The following is a 13,653-nucleotide window of genomic DNA, read 5'->3' as shown; positions in this document are numbered from 1 at the left end:
AAGTGCTGCATGGCCGGTGCAGCGAGGACTGTTTTAAGCCCTAGTTTGACATCTGTACAACCGGACATCGTTTTGCCCAGAGTTGCTGGTGAAGGCGTCGGACCCGTCCTTTGAGGGCTGGAGACATGCGTGTCGCTGTGGCCATGCGTATTGCTGTGGATGGTGGTACCATAGCAGGATGCTGCAAGTATGCTGCGTGTGCAGGCGTCTCATCAAGAGACACTTGTGGGTTTGCAACCATCTCATCAAGACACCTTTCGATGGTGGTTGTTGATGTAAAGCCGAGTACTGCTCTATGGTGGGCAGCAGTCCCCTTCCATGGGACGAGGCATGTAGTGCATATACCAACAAAGGCCCCCCTTTGTAAGAGGGGAGAGGCACAGATGTTGGAGACGGGGGGTGCTGCACAGTGACATTGGAAAGCCCCCCATCATTGTTGGAAGGTGCAGGTCGTGCAGAACGGAGACACGGTCCCCCATTATTGAAAAGGGGTGCTGCAAAATTGAGCAAAGGCCCCCCTTCAATGTTGGAAGAGGGAGTCCCCCATCGTTTGAAAGGCGTGCTGCAAACATTGAGCAAAGGTCCCCCTTCAATGTTGGAAGAGGGGGCTCCATGGGAAGCCAAGGTGCAGAGAAGCTGGGTGTGTTTAAAGGACCTGCAACAGGAGCCAACTACAGCTTTGAAGAAATCAAGAGCAAGGCATGGTGGAAGAAACTCACCGTCAAGATTAACGTCGTAGTTGTCTGGTGAATGCAAAGGACCATCAGAGTTGGCAGCTTGATGGAGATGCCATGGAGGAGCTCAGTTGGACCAGAAAGCAGAAGGTGAGGGCACCCACAGGTGTCCAGGGGTTCTGAACTCGAGATCAGTGCTGGATAAACAGTTAATGGAAAGCCATAATGCCGTAGGCACATACAGAAAAAAAAAAACACAGAGGAGATAAGATGCCAAGAAAGGCGTAATCACCAAGATAGTATTAATGAGATGATGTACGAGTTATTTTGTACAAAGGGCCGCCTCTTGAGTGTTACAGTTGGTTACAAGGTTGTTAACAAAGTGTCCGACGCATCTGTGCAGGTGAATACATGGGTATGGTCTATGGTGGAATCCAGAACTTAACGTGGGAAAAAAAGAAAGAGAGTGAATTCAGCTTTAAATAACTCCCCTTGCTCCGTTTTTGGAAAAAATAAAATAAGAAGACCCTACCTGGATAGCAAATAGCTCGATTGAACCCTAATCTGAAGTCTACAATGATGTCAGATATGTGAGGAGAGAGAAGGAGATCTACGTGTAGAAATTTACAGGACAAAGTGGGATGTGATCATAATCGATGCGCCTAAGGGTTTCTTAGCAAAAGCTCCCGGCATGATGAGAGCCGTCTACAGATGGCCAATTAGGGGAGGGAGAAGAAGCAGAACAGTCATCCTTCTTCATGATGTGGATCGCCCTGTGGAGAAACCCTTCTTCTTGCGCTCCAAGAACACCGCATCGAGACTGTGGTTAAGCTCTCGGAGACTTCCAAAATCTATGGTGAACGCCACTCTCGCACTTCTAGTTCTTGAAAGCCGACGTGCTGACGAGCATGGAAGGGAGCTGTGCAGCAGGCTAGAAGGTGGGTGTCTCACCTGTGTAAAGGCGAGCTTATGAGGCATTGTGAAGGACTAGGTGACAGAGCCGTGGACCGGGGGGGGGTGACATGATGGGCCTTGAGGAAGGTGTTAAGTGGCTTGCTTGGAGAGGAGGAGGAGGAGGGATGGGAGCCCTTCGTAGGGAAGGAGTTGTGGCCAGCAGCGCCTGTGGTCTCGGCTGGGCTTGGAGCACAGCCGTGGAGCAGCTTGAGGAGGAGGCAGAGGTGAGTTGGAAGTACCAGCTGGTGAGGGTTGCAAAGAAGACGACGGAGGCTAGAGAGGCTACTAGTCGAGGACTGTGGGCTAGAGAGGCTGACCGTGGACTAGGAGACAAGCGCTACTAGTCGAGGAAGACAATGGAGAGCCGATCAAGAAAATACATGGCTGGGGGCCTCGGAGCCTCAAGGGACTTGGAGTCTGGAGAGAGCTCTAGCAGACAGGCTTCACCCCCCTCAACGCTGTTTTACTACAAGTTGGCGGAAAAGGCGGCCTGTCAAAAAGCTGAGAGTTCCTTTTCTTTATTTTTATTTCTAAACAAACCATCTAGCTGAAAACACGTGGCTCAACGTGATCTATCCTAAACTTGTGGTGGTATGAGACCAATACGTGTAGGCGTCGCTATATGTGTATCTATTGTATCACTTGTAGTTCTTTCCGCAGGGTATTCCATTTACGTTTGTAAACCGTTGGCCATGGCAGCCACCGCCTCCTCTGCCACGGGCTGCAAGGCAATCCTGTCTCATGAGGCCATCTCTTCTTCATCCTCATCATTGTCCCCATTTTCTGAAGGTATGGTGAAGTTGCTGCGGCGTGGTCGCCCACTTTCTCTAAGCTTCTCCCCGCTTGCCGCTTGTTTCAAGCGGCGCCACAAGGCCTCCCTGCTGCTAGTGCGGTGCGGCGCGGGCGAGGTCGCCTCAGCGCCCACGGCAAGAGAGGAGGAAGAAGAGGGCGGCAGTTGGGTGCCCGTGATCCCGTTGTCCGCACTTCCTAAAGGGGAGCGGAGGCTTGTACGGCAGGACGGGGAGGACGTGCTCCTGATGTGGTACAAGAGCGAGGTCGTCGCCATTGAGAACACCTCGCCTGCCGAAGGCGCCTACAGCGAAGGCTTGGTCAATGCGAAGCTCACACAGGTGCATTTTTTAACCACTTCCTTCGCTCTGTTAATGTCAGTCAAACACACGCAGGTGCAGTACAGCAGCACATCCAGCCATACGTTTGTGTAATGTCTTCATGCAAGAAAGCAGTAGGCCCTCGGAGGGCTCATGGCGTTGATGCATATCGAATGGAAATATAGTCAAACGTTATGCTGTACAGGATGCTGGGAATGCGAGCTAATCGCTATATCCCCCAAATGTACATTGCTTCCGATGTCGCCTACATGTGAGCCAAATGTCGAGCAGCAGAATTCACGTTAACTTGATGGGATGTACCCTTACTACCTTGATCTCATGCGTAGGCCATACATAATATATGAGCCTGCAGGCATTCCTTTGTGATTCTACCCATAGCTTTCTAATTTGTAATCAAATCTGCATCTGTTCAGGTGGCTAATGTGCTTTAGTTCACTATATTCCTTAACGTCCATTCTTTCATCCCCTCTACCCTAACAACTTTATACGTCATGTGGCAGGATGGCTGCATTGTTTGCCCCTCCACAGATAGTACCTTCGACCTAAAGACTGGAGAAATTAAAGAGTGGTTTCCTTCCAATCCAGTTTTGAGACTGCTCACACCACCCCTAAGGAACTTGACAACTTACCCAGTGAAAGTGGATTCTGAATACATATACATCAACACACAGACCTTACTATCAGGGGATTCTGCAGAGATTGTGTTTGGTGGGCAGGTGCAAGCAGGCAAGAGTGCTTCGAATGTTGAAGTGGATGAGGTATGAAATTTTTTATATGCCATTTAGAACCATTTTTCAAGCCGCGAAGATGTGTGTGAGGCATGTTTGCTGTACGCTTGTTCGTGCATCATTCTTCCATGTGCTGTTAGTGTGCTGGTTGTGCCTCTACGTGGTGCTTGGACACCTGCATTTTTCACTAGGCTTGCCCCTGCTATATCTATCTGCATGTATGCGTGTGATTAACATGTTCTCTATTTTGTCTTGCAGGTTCGAATGGTTATCGATGAAGGTGAGGTGGGATTTGGTTTTACTCCCGAGAATGAGATAATCAATGGAAGGTCGGCCATGGTGGGCTTCACAGTGCTGCTCATCTTCGAGCTAATCACTGGTAAAGGCTTTTTGAAAGGGATTGGATTCCTTGATTTCCTTTACCGTTACCTACCAAACTTCCCCATTTTGAAGTACTGATTCTCATCCTATTTGCGCGTACAAGACACATTTTATAGTACGAGCTTGGATTTCCTTCTCCCCTCTCTCTCTCTCTCTCTCTCTCGTTATGTGTGCTCCTAGGTACATTGTAAGTCTACGTGCGGTGCTATGGACAAAGTATGACGATGCGAAGTAATTATAGTGCTTTTCGATTTCATTTTATTTGTACAACCACAACCAGCACAAGGCATGAGTGTCGACTAAATGCTGATGTGGGCAAGGCTTAGAACGTCGAGCTGGTTAGAACCTAATTTATATATACAACCTCCGTTGTTTTCACTTGAGATAGAACTTAGAAGCACCGAGCCAAGGCTTCTCATTTAGGGGCTTTTTTTTTTCCTTAAAAGAGTTGGTATCATGTGAGTGGACCATAGTACTCTTACTCTTGCCATGGACATGGTGGTTCACTAGCGGTGTGGGTCCCTGAGGACAAGCTCTAGTGGCATTGGACGTCAAGGCTAATCGGCTTGGCTTGTGGGGAGTGGAACTTTAGTCCTTGGCTTAGTTAGGGGAGATTGTGAATGGGTTTTACGGTTGGAAGGTGAGTTTTCGCACACCCTTCTGTGTTGTTCTAACCGTGTGTGTTAAGTATGTGTATCATGTGATCCTTTAGCTGAAGTCTTACATAGTACACCTTGACGACACCCACCAAAAGCTATTTTAGGTTTTTGAGACTTCAAAATCATCACTAACTGTGGTCCTTGCAATGTAATCAAGCTGGTAAGGGGTGTACGATGGGATCCATAGTACCTACCTACACACTGAGTTCGATGCCTACTTGCTCGAGCCGGTGTACATGCTTGATGTAAAAAGAAATTGGTTTAGAAAAATCGTCCTAGTGGATTCTGAATGTCTAGCATTTGAGTCACAATATTCTCACATGGTTACACTCATTATCAAGTGGTAAATGGCACAATCATATGGATTGGTCACATCATCTTAGTAATAACACAAGATGTGGCAAAACGAAACATATATCCTGATATCAAGTAGTAAATGCCACAATAATATGGATTGGTCACATCATCTTAGTAATAACACAAGATGTGGCAAAACGAAACATATATTCTGATAGGCTTACAAATTAGAGTAAATACTTTCTTCAAAAAAATCAGAGCGCTTGTCATTGTAGTTTTCTAGTGTTGCTTTTTATATTGATTATTGTAAAATAGGTAAGAGGACTATTTAACAATATCATGTTATTGCAACAATAATGTGTTAATGTCAATGGCATCTTGATGTTCTTCATCTCACTCGATTGTATAAGCATGGGGCTATGTAAAATCTTGTAGATTCTTGTTTATTGAATTATGGTGTTGCACTTTTGAAACCTAGTTTTACTTGGTTGAAGGAATTCTAGGTATTATTTCTTTATTAAAATTTTAAAGCAAGAATAGACTCCACTAAACATCACCTAGAGCAAGCTTAAAGACAAATGTGAAATCATGGGATAAATATTTAAGAGATGAATCATAACCCATATAAGTTGTCTCATGAATCAAAAGATGTTGCACTTTTGAAACCTAGTTTTACTTGGTTGAAGGAATTCTAGGTATTATTTCTTTATTAAAATTTTAAAGCAAGAATAGACTCCACTAAACATCACCTAGAGCAAGCTTAAAGATAAATGTGAAATCATGGGATAAATATTTAAGAGATGAATCATAACCCATATAAGTTGTCTCATGAATCAAAAGATGTCGCATTATCTTCAGCTTTGACCTCTCCTAGAATTGTCTTTAGCTTCTTTTTTTCTCCTTAATAATCTTTAGCACCTAGTCCTTCTACGGTTGCTTACTAATCATCACTCTTTAAACCCTAGTTTAGATGAGTCTTATTACTTTTGTGTGCTTCTTTAAAGAATACCCCCCCTCCACCCCCTCCTCAAAGTGCACACCCGCACCTTGTAACAAAAATAAAAAGTGCAAACGTTTACTCGCTTTAAAAATTATCTCATGCATTCACCCAAAGTTACAAAGTTGTAACAAATCCCTAAAAAAAATATGAAAATTTAAAAGTGAAGATTGAAATTGATGTGTAATAAAATGTAAAGAATTGTGCATATTGTTAAGATAAATCAAATGGTTGACTAATCTATTTTTTTACGTTGGCATAAGGTCTCCAAGCATTCTTCTTAGTGAGATGATTGGTAAGTTGTTGCTTATGCTTGTGCTTTGACTATACTCTTGTCCATTAATCTTTTATTTTATCCTAGCTCAATGTTGACCACTCCAGTTATTCAACCATGAATTTGTGCATTTTCTTTGATCTTCCTTAGATCGTAGTTTTAGAATGGTATTACAAACTTCTTAAGAATTTTTTACCTTGATTAGCTTAGAATAATGGAGAATTAGTGTCAACATAACCCATCTTACAGAGAGAAAGAGGGGGGCGACAAACAGAGATAGGGAGGGGGGACAAGGGAGAGTGTGAGTGTGTGTGTGTGTGGTAGAGTGTCTAGGAAACCTCTTCTACCTTACCTTTCAACTAAATCACCTATGTTTCACTTGCTTCATCGGTAATAGTCCATTCAACAAAGAAAACTAGATGCCACTAGAAGAGAGAAGCCACTGTGTTCGAAATCCAATGTAAAAAGGAGACATCATTAATTCCGCATGATAAAATCACATGTGATAGTGCATGACTCATTAAGAGGTGTCCCAAGACCCATCTTAGAGGAGACCCAGTTTGCTATACTCGTTGAAGCTTCACTTCGATGGAGCAACCTCCTTGCACAAGATCCACAAAGATGGCGAGTAGCCCAAAAAAATTATAGGGTTCACACGTAAGGTTAATAAATATCTAAAGGTTTAAAACCTTAAGGCTATTAAAGTAGTGAGAAGTGTGTTCTATTTTTTTTTTCTCGAGGAATAGGGATAGGAGAGAGCGGGAAGGCGAAATTTGAATTCTGCGTCGAGCGTGTGCGTGGAGATAGATACTCTCCTCTATATCCTTGCTCTTCTTTTGAGAGGAGGACTCTGGACAGCTGGAGGGTACTGAGGGACAAGATAATTAGGGACCCTCCAAGAGGAGGGTGTGGAAGTCTGAAAAAGTGCAGGATGTACAAGTGAACAGTGACCAAACTTATGTTGCTAGGGTTCAGAATGGAGGCATTTCTGAGCAGGCAAGGGTCTTTTTGGAGCATGAGATTGTGCAGGAATTGGGCAAGCTTTCTACCAAGGTGGGTGAGGGCAAGAGGGTTCTCAGAGTTGGTGGTAAGGAACTTTCCATCAGCAAAACTATGGCTGAGCTCCATAGGGCTATGGCTTGTGGGGTTTATTTCTATTTTATGGGCAAGCTACCATCTAATGAGGAATTCCAGAGGTGGTTCCTTGAGGTGTATGGCAAGAAAGCTTCTTTGTTCAGGTTCCACTTTGTGGGCAAGGGATTTTACCAGGCCATGGTTGAGCATGAGGGCCAAAGGGAGTATATACTTGCTACAATTGATGCCTTCAAAGGAAATGTTATATACTCCATCCCTTGGTCCCCATCATTTAAGCTAAAAGAGACTCTCTTATATCAGTGCCCAGTCTGGGTGGATTTCCCAAGGCTTCCCTTTTTTTTCTGGGATCAAGTCAAGGAATTGGCCAAAGTGCTTTGGGAAGAGTGCTACATGTTCCTAAAGTGGCTGTGGCTAAGGACAAAGCACCAAGGAGATCATGTGTACTGTGGGATAAAAGGATGGAGGTTCTAGACTTCATCCAATTTGACATGGTAGGCTTCAAAGTTGACATTGAAGTTTACTTCCACCCATTTCCTAACACTTCTGAAGGAATACAAGGTAGCTCCCCAAAGGAGGCTCAGGCTAAGAAGGGTAATGAGGTTGCAGTAAAGACTACCTAGGCTAATCATGGTAAGGAGCAACAAGGAGACATGCAAGAGAAGACTAAACATAGTGACAAGGCCAACTCCAGCAAAGAATGAGGGGGGAGGCAATGACAAGGTTCAAAAGGATGAGGATTGGCAAGTTGTTGCTCAAAAGAAGGCTGGCAACAAGAACCAAATGGGACAAAAAACAATCCTGCAAGACATCACCAACAAGAGTGCTGGCATAAATCTTAAGAAAGAAGCTAGAAGTAAAGCAAGGGCCTTTGCCATTCTACTTGAAGGAGAAGATGTGAAAAACCTTAATGATGGAGCCTACTCAGGACAGATGAAGCTGCTCTCTTAGAAAGTAAGAGGGTTATGCTCAGAAGGGAGACAGGCTTGTGTAAGAAAAATGGTGGCAGCCGAAAGACCTGACTTTGTGTGTTTGCACAAGTGACAAAATGTGGCTCAATGTTGCTTAGTTTCAGAGATATGGAATGCATTACCAATGGCACTAGAAGCGGCTCTGGTGGCTGTATGCTTTTGGTCAGAAAAAGATGGAAGATTTTGGATGTAATGAAAGATGATGCAGGCAGATTCATGGCTTGTAAACTTGAGGTATATTGTAACCAAATGGGTCTTACATGTATTTATGTCCCAAATAATGAAGCAGAGAGAAGGGATTTGTGGGATGTAATCAAGGCAATAGAATGGGATGTCCCAATGATGATTGCAAGGGACTGGATCTTTTGTGAGGAGCAAAGAGATTCTGATGATTGAGCAATGGAAGGCTCTAAAAAACCATCTAGATCTACAAGATCTAGCATGGATGGATGGATGCAGGGTTCTAAATAGTGCCACATGGAGCAATAGGCAATTTAATGAGGCTTATGTAGTGAGAAGGTTGGATAGACTTTATGCTTCAGAGATGACCAGCTGGCTGAGTAGTGATTGCAATGGCAGTCTTTTGCATGAATACTCCATGTATGATCATATACCTTTGAGATTGCTCTTCAGCTCTATAAGGTGTTGAGAAGGACAAACAGAGGACCTCCTGCATTCAAATTAAATGTGTCTTTTCTTAAGGATAAAAGTTTTTGTAGGAAAATGAAGGAGGCTTGGATCCAGGCTAGGGACAAAGAGACCAACCCCTATAAGAGGTGGGAAATGGGGTGCAATGCAATCACTAATCTGGCAAAAAGTGAGGGGAAGAAAAGAGCTAAAGAGAGGAAGCAAGAGGAAAAACAATGCCACAATGTTTGGCTATTGTGAGGACCATATGCGGTAGTGGTGGGGAAGGGGATTTAGTTATGCTGCAGCTCCTCAAGGAGCTTGAGGATCATGCTAGAAGAATGGAGCCAGAGCTGAGGCTGCAAGGGTACAAATAGGTTTGTACTGGCTACAAGTTGGGGATGCCCCTACCAAAGTCTTCTTCAAATCCTTGAGAGCCAAGAAGGATATGGAGTTCATCTCTTCTATCAGAGATGAACATGGAGTGATAGTTTCATATGAAGACAAGATAAGGAACACCTTTATGAAAGCTGGTGTTGTGGGGTCACCTATGGAACTGATGGATAATTATAGTGAAAGGGTCAGAGAGTTTTTGGAACCAGTGGAATGTATGGTAGGGGAAGAAACCAAACTTTTGCTAGGTAGGCCTTTCTCCACATGAGCAGAATTTGTGGTTGCTTCACTCAAAAAGGACAAATCACCTGGTCTCCAGATGGGCTGCAAGCAGAGGTGTTCCAAGAAATAATGGGATATGCAGGTGAAGACTTATGCCAGCTACTTAATGCATACAGCAGAGATGGCCAATTACCAAAGCAGATGAATTCTAGACTGATAAAGTTGATTCCTAAGAGGGGGGAGGGGGGGAGAGGTACGCTAGATTTTAAAAGTTATAGACCACTCACAATGTTAAATATAACCTATAAAGTGATGGCGAAGGCTCTTACCTTGAGAATTGGGTCATTGGTTAGCCAAAGGGTCCATGCCATGCAATATGGATTTGTTCATGGAAGGATATCCATGAGGCCCTCTTGAACATAATCACTGGCATGGAGTGGGCTACAAAGCAAGAGGATCAATTTTTCATGATAAACATGGATTTAGAGAAGGCATATGACAGGGTTTGCTGCTCTGCTGGGATTTCATCTTAGCTATCATTGAAAGGATGGGGTTTGGGACACCAATGCATTCTCAGCTGTACAAGTCAATGGCGATGTCTCAGAAATGTTTCAATTGAGGAGATCAATCAGACAAGGGTGTCCATTGGCTCCCCTCTTGTCTGCCCTTGTTACATACCCATTATTGAGGAATGTTGATAGGTTGGTGCAAAGAGGAACCATCAAAGGGCTCCCACTCCCAAATGGAGGTACATTCACTTGTCAGCTTTTTGCTGATGACAACAGCAATATAGTCAAGTGTGAGAAAGAATGTATACAAGCATTGGTACAAGTATATGAGGACTTCTGTGAAGTGAGTGGCTCAAAGATAGCACATCATAAGACTGAATGTCTTCTTTTAAGCTGTAACCATCAGTAGAGTGTGTTAGATCAGTTGGGCCTTAAAAACGTTGGGATTGGTAAAGTGGTCAGATACCTTGGATGTCCCATTGGTGTTGGTATCACTAGGCATCAATGCTTTGAGTGGATGCATCAGAAAATCATGCAGAAGGTCCAAAGTAGGTCCCAACTCAAGCTAATTCTTGCAGGTAGACTTATTGCTTTGCAGCATATGCTCATGGCTCTACCTGTATACATTGCTACATTATTTAAATTTTCAAGCTCAAAATGGGAAAAGGTGGAAACATGCTACATGAGGTTTCTCTGGTCATTTGCTGAAGATAGGGCTTGGGCCTAATGGCCGGTGATGGGCCCATTTGTAGACATATGTCCATAAGGTGTTATGGACATGTGTGTATATCACAGGTGTGCACGCAATGTAGTGGAAAGGAGCTTCGCCTCCCTTGGTAGGGACTTGGGTTCAAATCCCAGCAAATGCACCGACATACAGACGTGTGTTCATAACTCTTTTGCACCACTGTCTGCATCACTGTCTAGACCAAGGCGATCATTGGCTAGGTGACCGCTCATGTAAGATTCCTCCCTAGCCTCTCAAGATGTCCAACATCTTCCCCTGTAATCAAATCCCTCTTCAGAAATATAAAAGATCTTGTTTCTACTAGTTTTGGCCTAGAGAGAGAAAATCTTCTAGAGCGTGGTAATTCAATTTTTAAATATTTTTGGATGGAAAAATATCTCATCTTATTAAAATAAGTTTCCCTGAAACAGAAGTTCAAAAAGATTTTCAGAAGGTGCATTAGAAATTAAGTATAATCTGTTCAAGAGGCATTATCCTAGGAGTCAAGATTTTTTTCAAAATTTTAAATTAAGGTTCCTATGGACCAATAAGATTCATCCAAATGTAGGGAGGAGATAAATGGAGAAATAAAAGGAAAATCCCCCAAAAATAAGTAAATACTCACATAAGATGAAGAGTTGTAAGGACAAGGTTAATAGTTAAAAAAGAGAGATATTTAGATGAAATGATGCATTTTTGACACCTCAGTATATGGGAGAATTTCCCTCATGAAGGAGGTGCCTATTTCACATGTGTGGAAGAGTTTTAAACTCCCAAATAATAAGATATTTTTATCTCTCCTCTCTCCTGTTTCAACTAGATCCAAAAAGTGGACTAAACTGACCCAAAAATGGTCAAAAATTGACCAAACTGATCTGGAAAATTCTAGGATCAGTTGGCTTGGCAGGAAGCTCACTTTTTCCTATAAATAGAAGCCTTCTCCTTTGTTGAAGCTTAATAGTGTTTTTGCACTGTTACCCTACTTCTCCCAAGAGCCAAAAAACTGTGAATTTACTCATAATTCATTAGTTTTTTTACCTTCCCTCTTCCAAAGATTGGTGGCCGCTCTTGTTTCAAACAAGAGTAGAACCCTCAAACCATCAGGCCAAAGGAAAGCTCTCAAATTCCTTCGTAAGTTGGAGATTCTTCTCTTTTCTATTCATTTTATGGTTTTTTTTTATGATTTTTGTCTTCTCTAAATTGAATATGATGTTATGCCTCATTACAAAAAGGCATTCCTCGCTCTTCTTTAGTAAATCCAACCATTCTTATCCTAGATGAATGATTAATGGATAAAATCAAGTTTTTCATAATGTTTCTCTTTGATAAAGTAGAAAATGTTTACATTAGAATGATTGGTGAACTTCTAATTAATTTTAGAGAGTTAAAAATTAAAAAATGGTTAGCCCCATACAAAGGAGATTATGGCAAAACTTTTCTAAAATTGTGAAAAATAAGTTTTACTTTTTTATTCAAAAAGAGTAATTCCCATCGTATATGTATTCATAAAGTGTTATTTTTCATCCTAGGTATAGAAAAATGCATACTAAAAATATTTCATTAAAAAAATGTTACTCTTTAGAATTAAATTCTATGTATAGAAGGAAGCATATTGAAATTTTTATTTTGATATTAAAAGAGTGATTTTTATCATAAATGATTTGTATGCATAAACATATGCATAAGAGATATATTTTTTATATTATAAGTGTGATTTTTATCATAAATAATTTTTATGTATAAATGGATACATAAAAGAAATTCTTTTATATTAAAAGAGTGATTTTTATCATAAATGATTTGTATGCATAAACATTTGCGTAAAAGATTTATATATATATATATATATATATATATATATATATATATTAAAAGTGTGATTTTCATCATAAATAAATTTTATGCATAAATAGATGCATAAAAGAAATTCTTTTATATTAAAAGAGTGATTTTTATCATAAATGATTTGTATGCATAAACATAGGCATAAAAGATAATTTTTTATATTAAAAGTGTGATTTTTATCATAAATAATTTTTGTGCATAAATGGATGCATAAAAGAAATTCTTTTATATTAAAAGAGTGATTTTTATCATAAATGATTTGTATGCATAAACATATGCATAAAAGATACTTTTTTTATATTAAAAGTGTGATTTTTATCATAAATGATTTTTATGCATAAATGGATGCATAAAAGAAATTCTTTTATGTTAAAAGAGCAATTTTTATCATAAATGATTTGTATGCATAAAAGATATTTTTTTAATATTAAAAGTGTGATTTTCATCATAAATGATTTTTATGCATAAATGGATGCATAAAAGATATTCTTTTATATTAAAAGAGTGATTTTTATCATAAATGATTTGTATGCATAAAAGATATTTTTTTATATTAAAAGTGTGATTTTCATCATAAATGATTTTTATGCATAAATGGATGCATAAAAGAAATTCTTTTATATTAAAAGAGTGATTTTATTATAAATAATTTGTATATATAAACATATGCATAAAAGATATTTTTTAATATTAAAAGTGTGATTTTCATCATAAATGATTTTTATGCATAAATGGATGCATAAAAGAAATTCTTTTATATTAAAAGAGTGATTTTATTATAAATGATTTGTATGCATAAAAGATATTTTTATATTAAAAGTGTGATTTTCATCATAAATTATTTTTATGCATAAATGGATGCATAAAAGAAATTCTTTCATATTAAAAGAGTGATTTTCATCATAAATGATTTTTATGATGATAAAAGTGTGACTTTCATCATAATTAGATTTTATGCATAAATAGATGCATATAGAATGATTATATTTAAATAAGGGTTCTCTTAATCCTCTGTTTAATTTTTGCAAAAATTTAAAAAATGAATAAGTAGATAATCTGTGAGAAAAAATGCTACCGTTTCATATTCACTAAGATGGTAATGAGAAAATTCAATTAAACTATCGAAGTCGGAGATCGAGATAAATGATTATTTTATTCCTCATAAGAAATTTA

At 40.2% G+C, this 13,653-nt stretch overlaps 1 protein-coding gene across 1 annotated transcript; it reads left to right on the top strand.

Annotated features, from left to right (window-relative positions):
• Positions 1-2,253: 2,253 nt before the first annotated feature.
• LOC147630203 (Rieske (2Fe-2S) domain-containing protein) lies at positions 2,254-4,006 on the top strand. The gene is made up of 3 exons (XM_086811836.1): positions 2,254-2,758; positions 3,259-3,516; positions 3,745-4,006. Exons 1-3 carry the CDS (start codon positions 2,321-2,323, stop codon positions 3,943-3,945), a joined length of 897 nt encoding a protein of 298 aa, XP_086667962.1. The 5' UTR covers positions 2,254-2,320; the 3' UTR covers positions 3,946-4,006.
• The last annotated feature ends 9,647 nt before the right edge of the window (positions 4,007-13,653 follow it).

This window comes from Cibotium barometz, chromosome 17 (assembly GCF_041138505.1).
Source record: "Cibotium barometz isolate CiBa-2024 chromosome 17, ASM4113850v1, whole genome shotgun sequence".
Classification (NCBI taxonomy): Eukaryota; Viridiplantae; Streptophyta; class Polypodiopsida; order Cyatheales; family Cibotiaceae; genus Cibotium; species Cibotium barometz.
The sequence above is the reverse complement of the archived record's forward strand: the minus strand, read 5'-3'. Positions and strand labels throughout refer to the sequence as shown.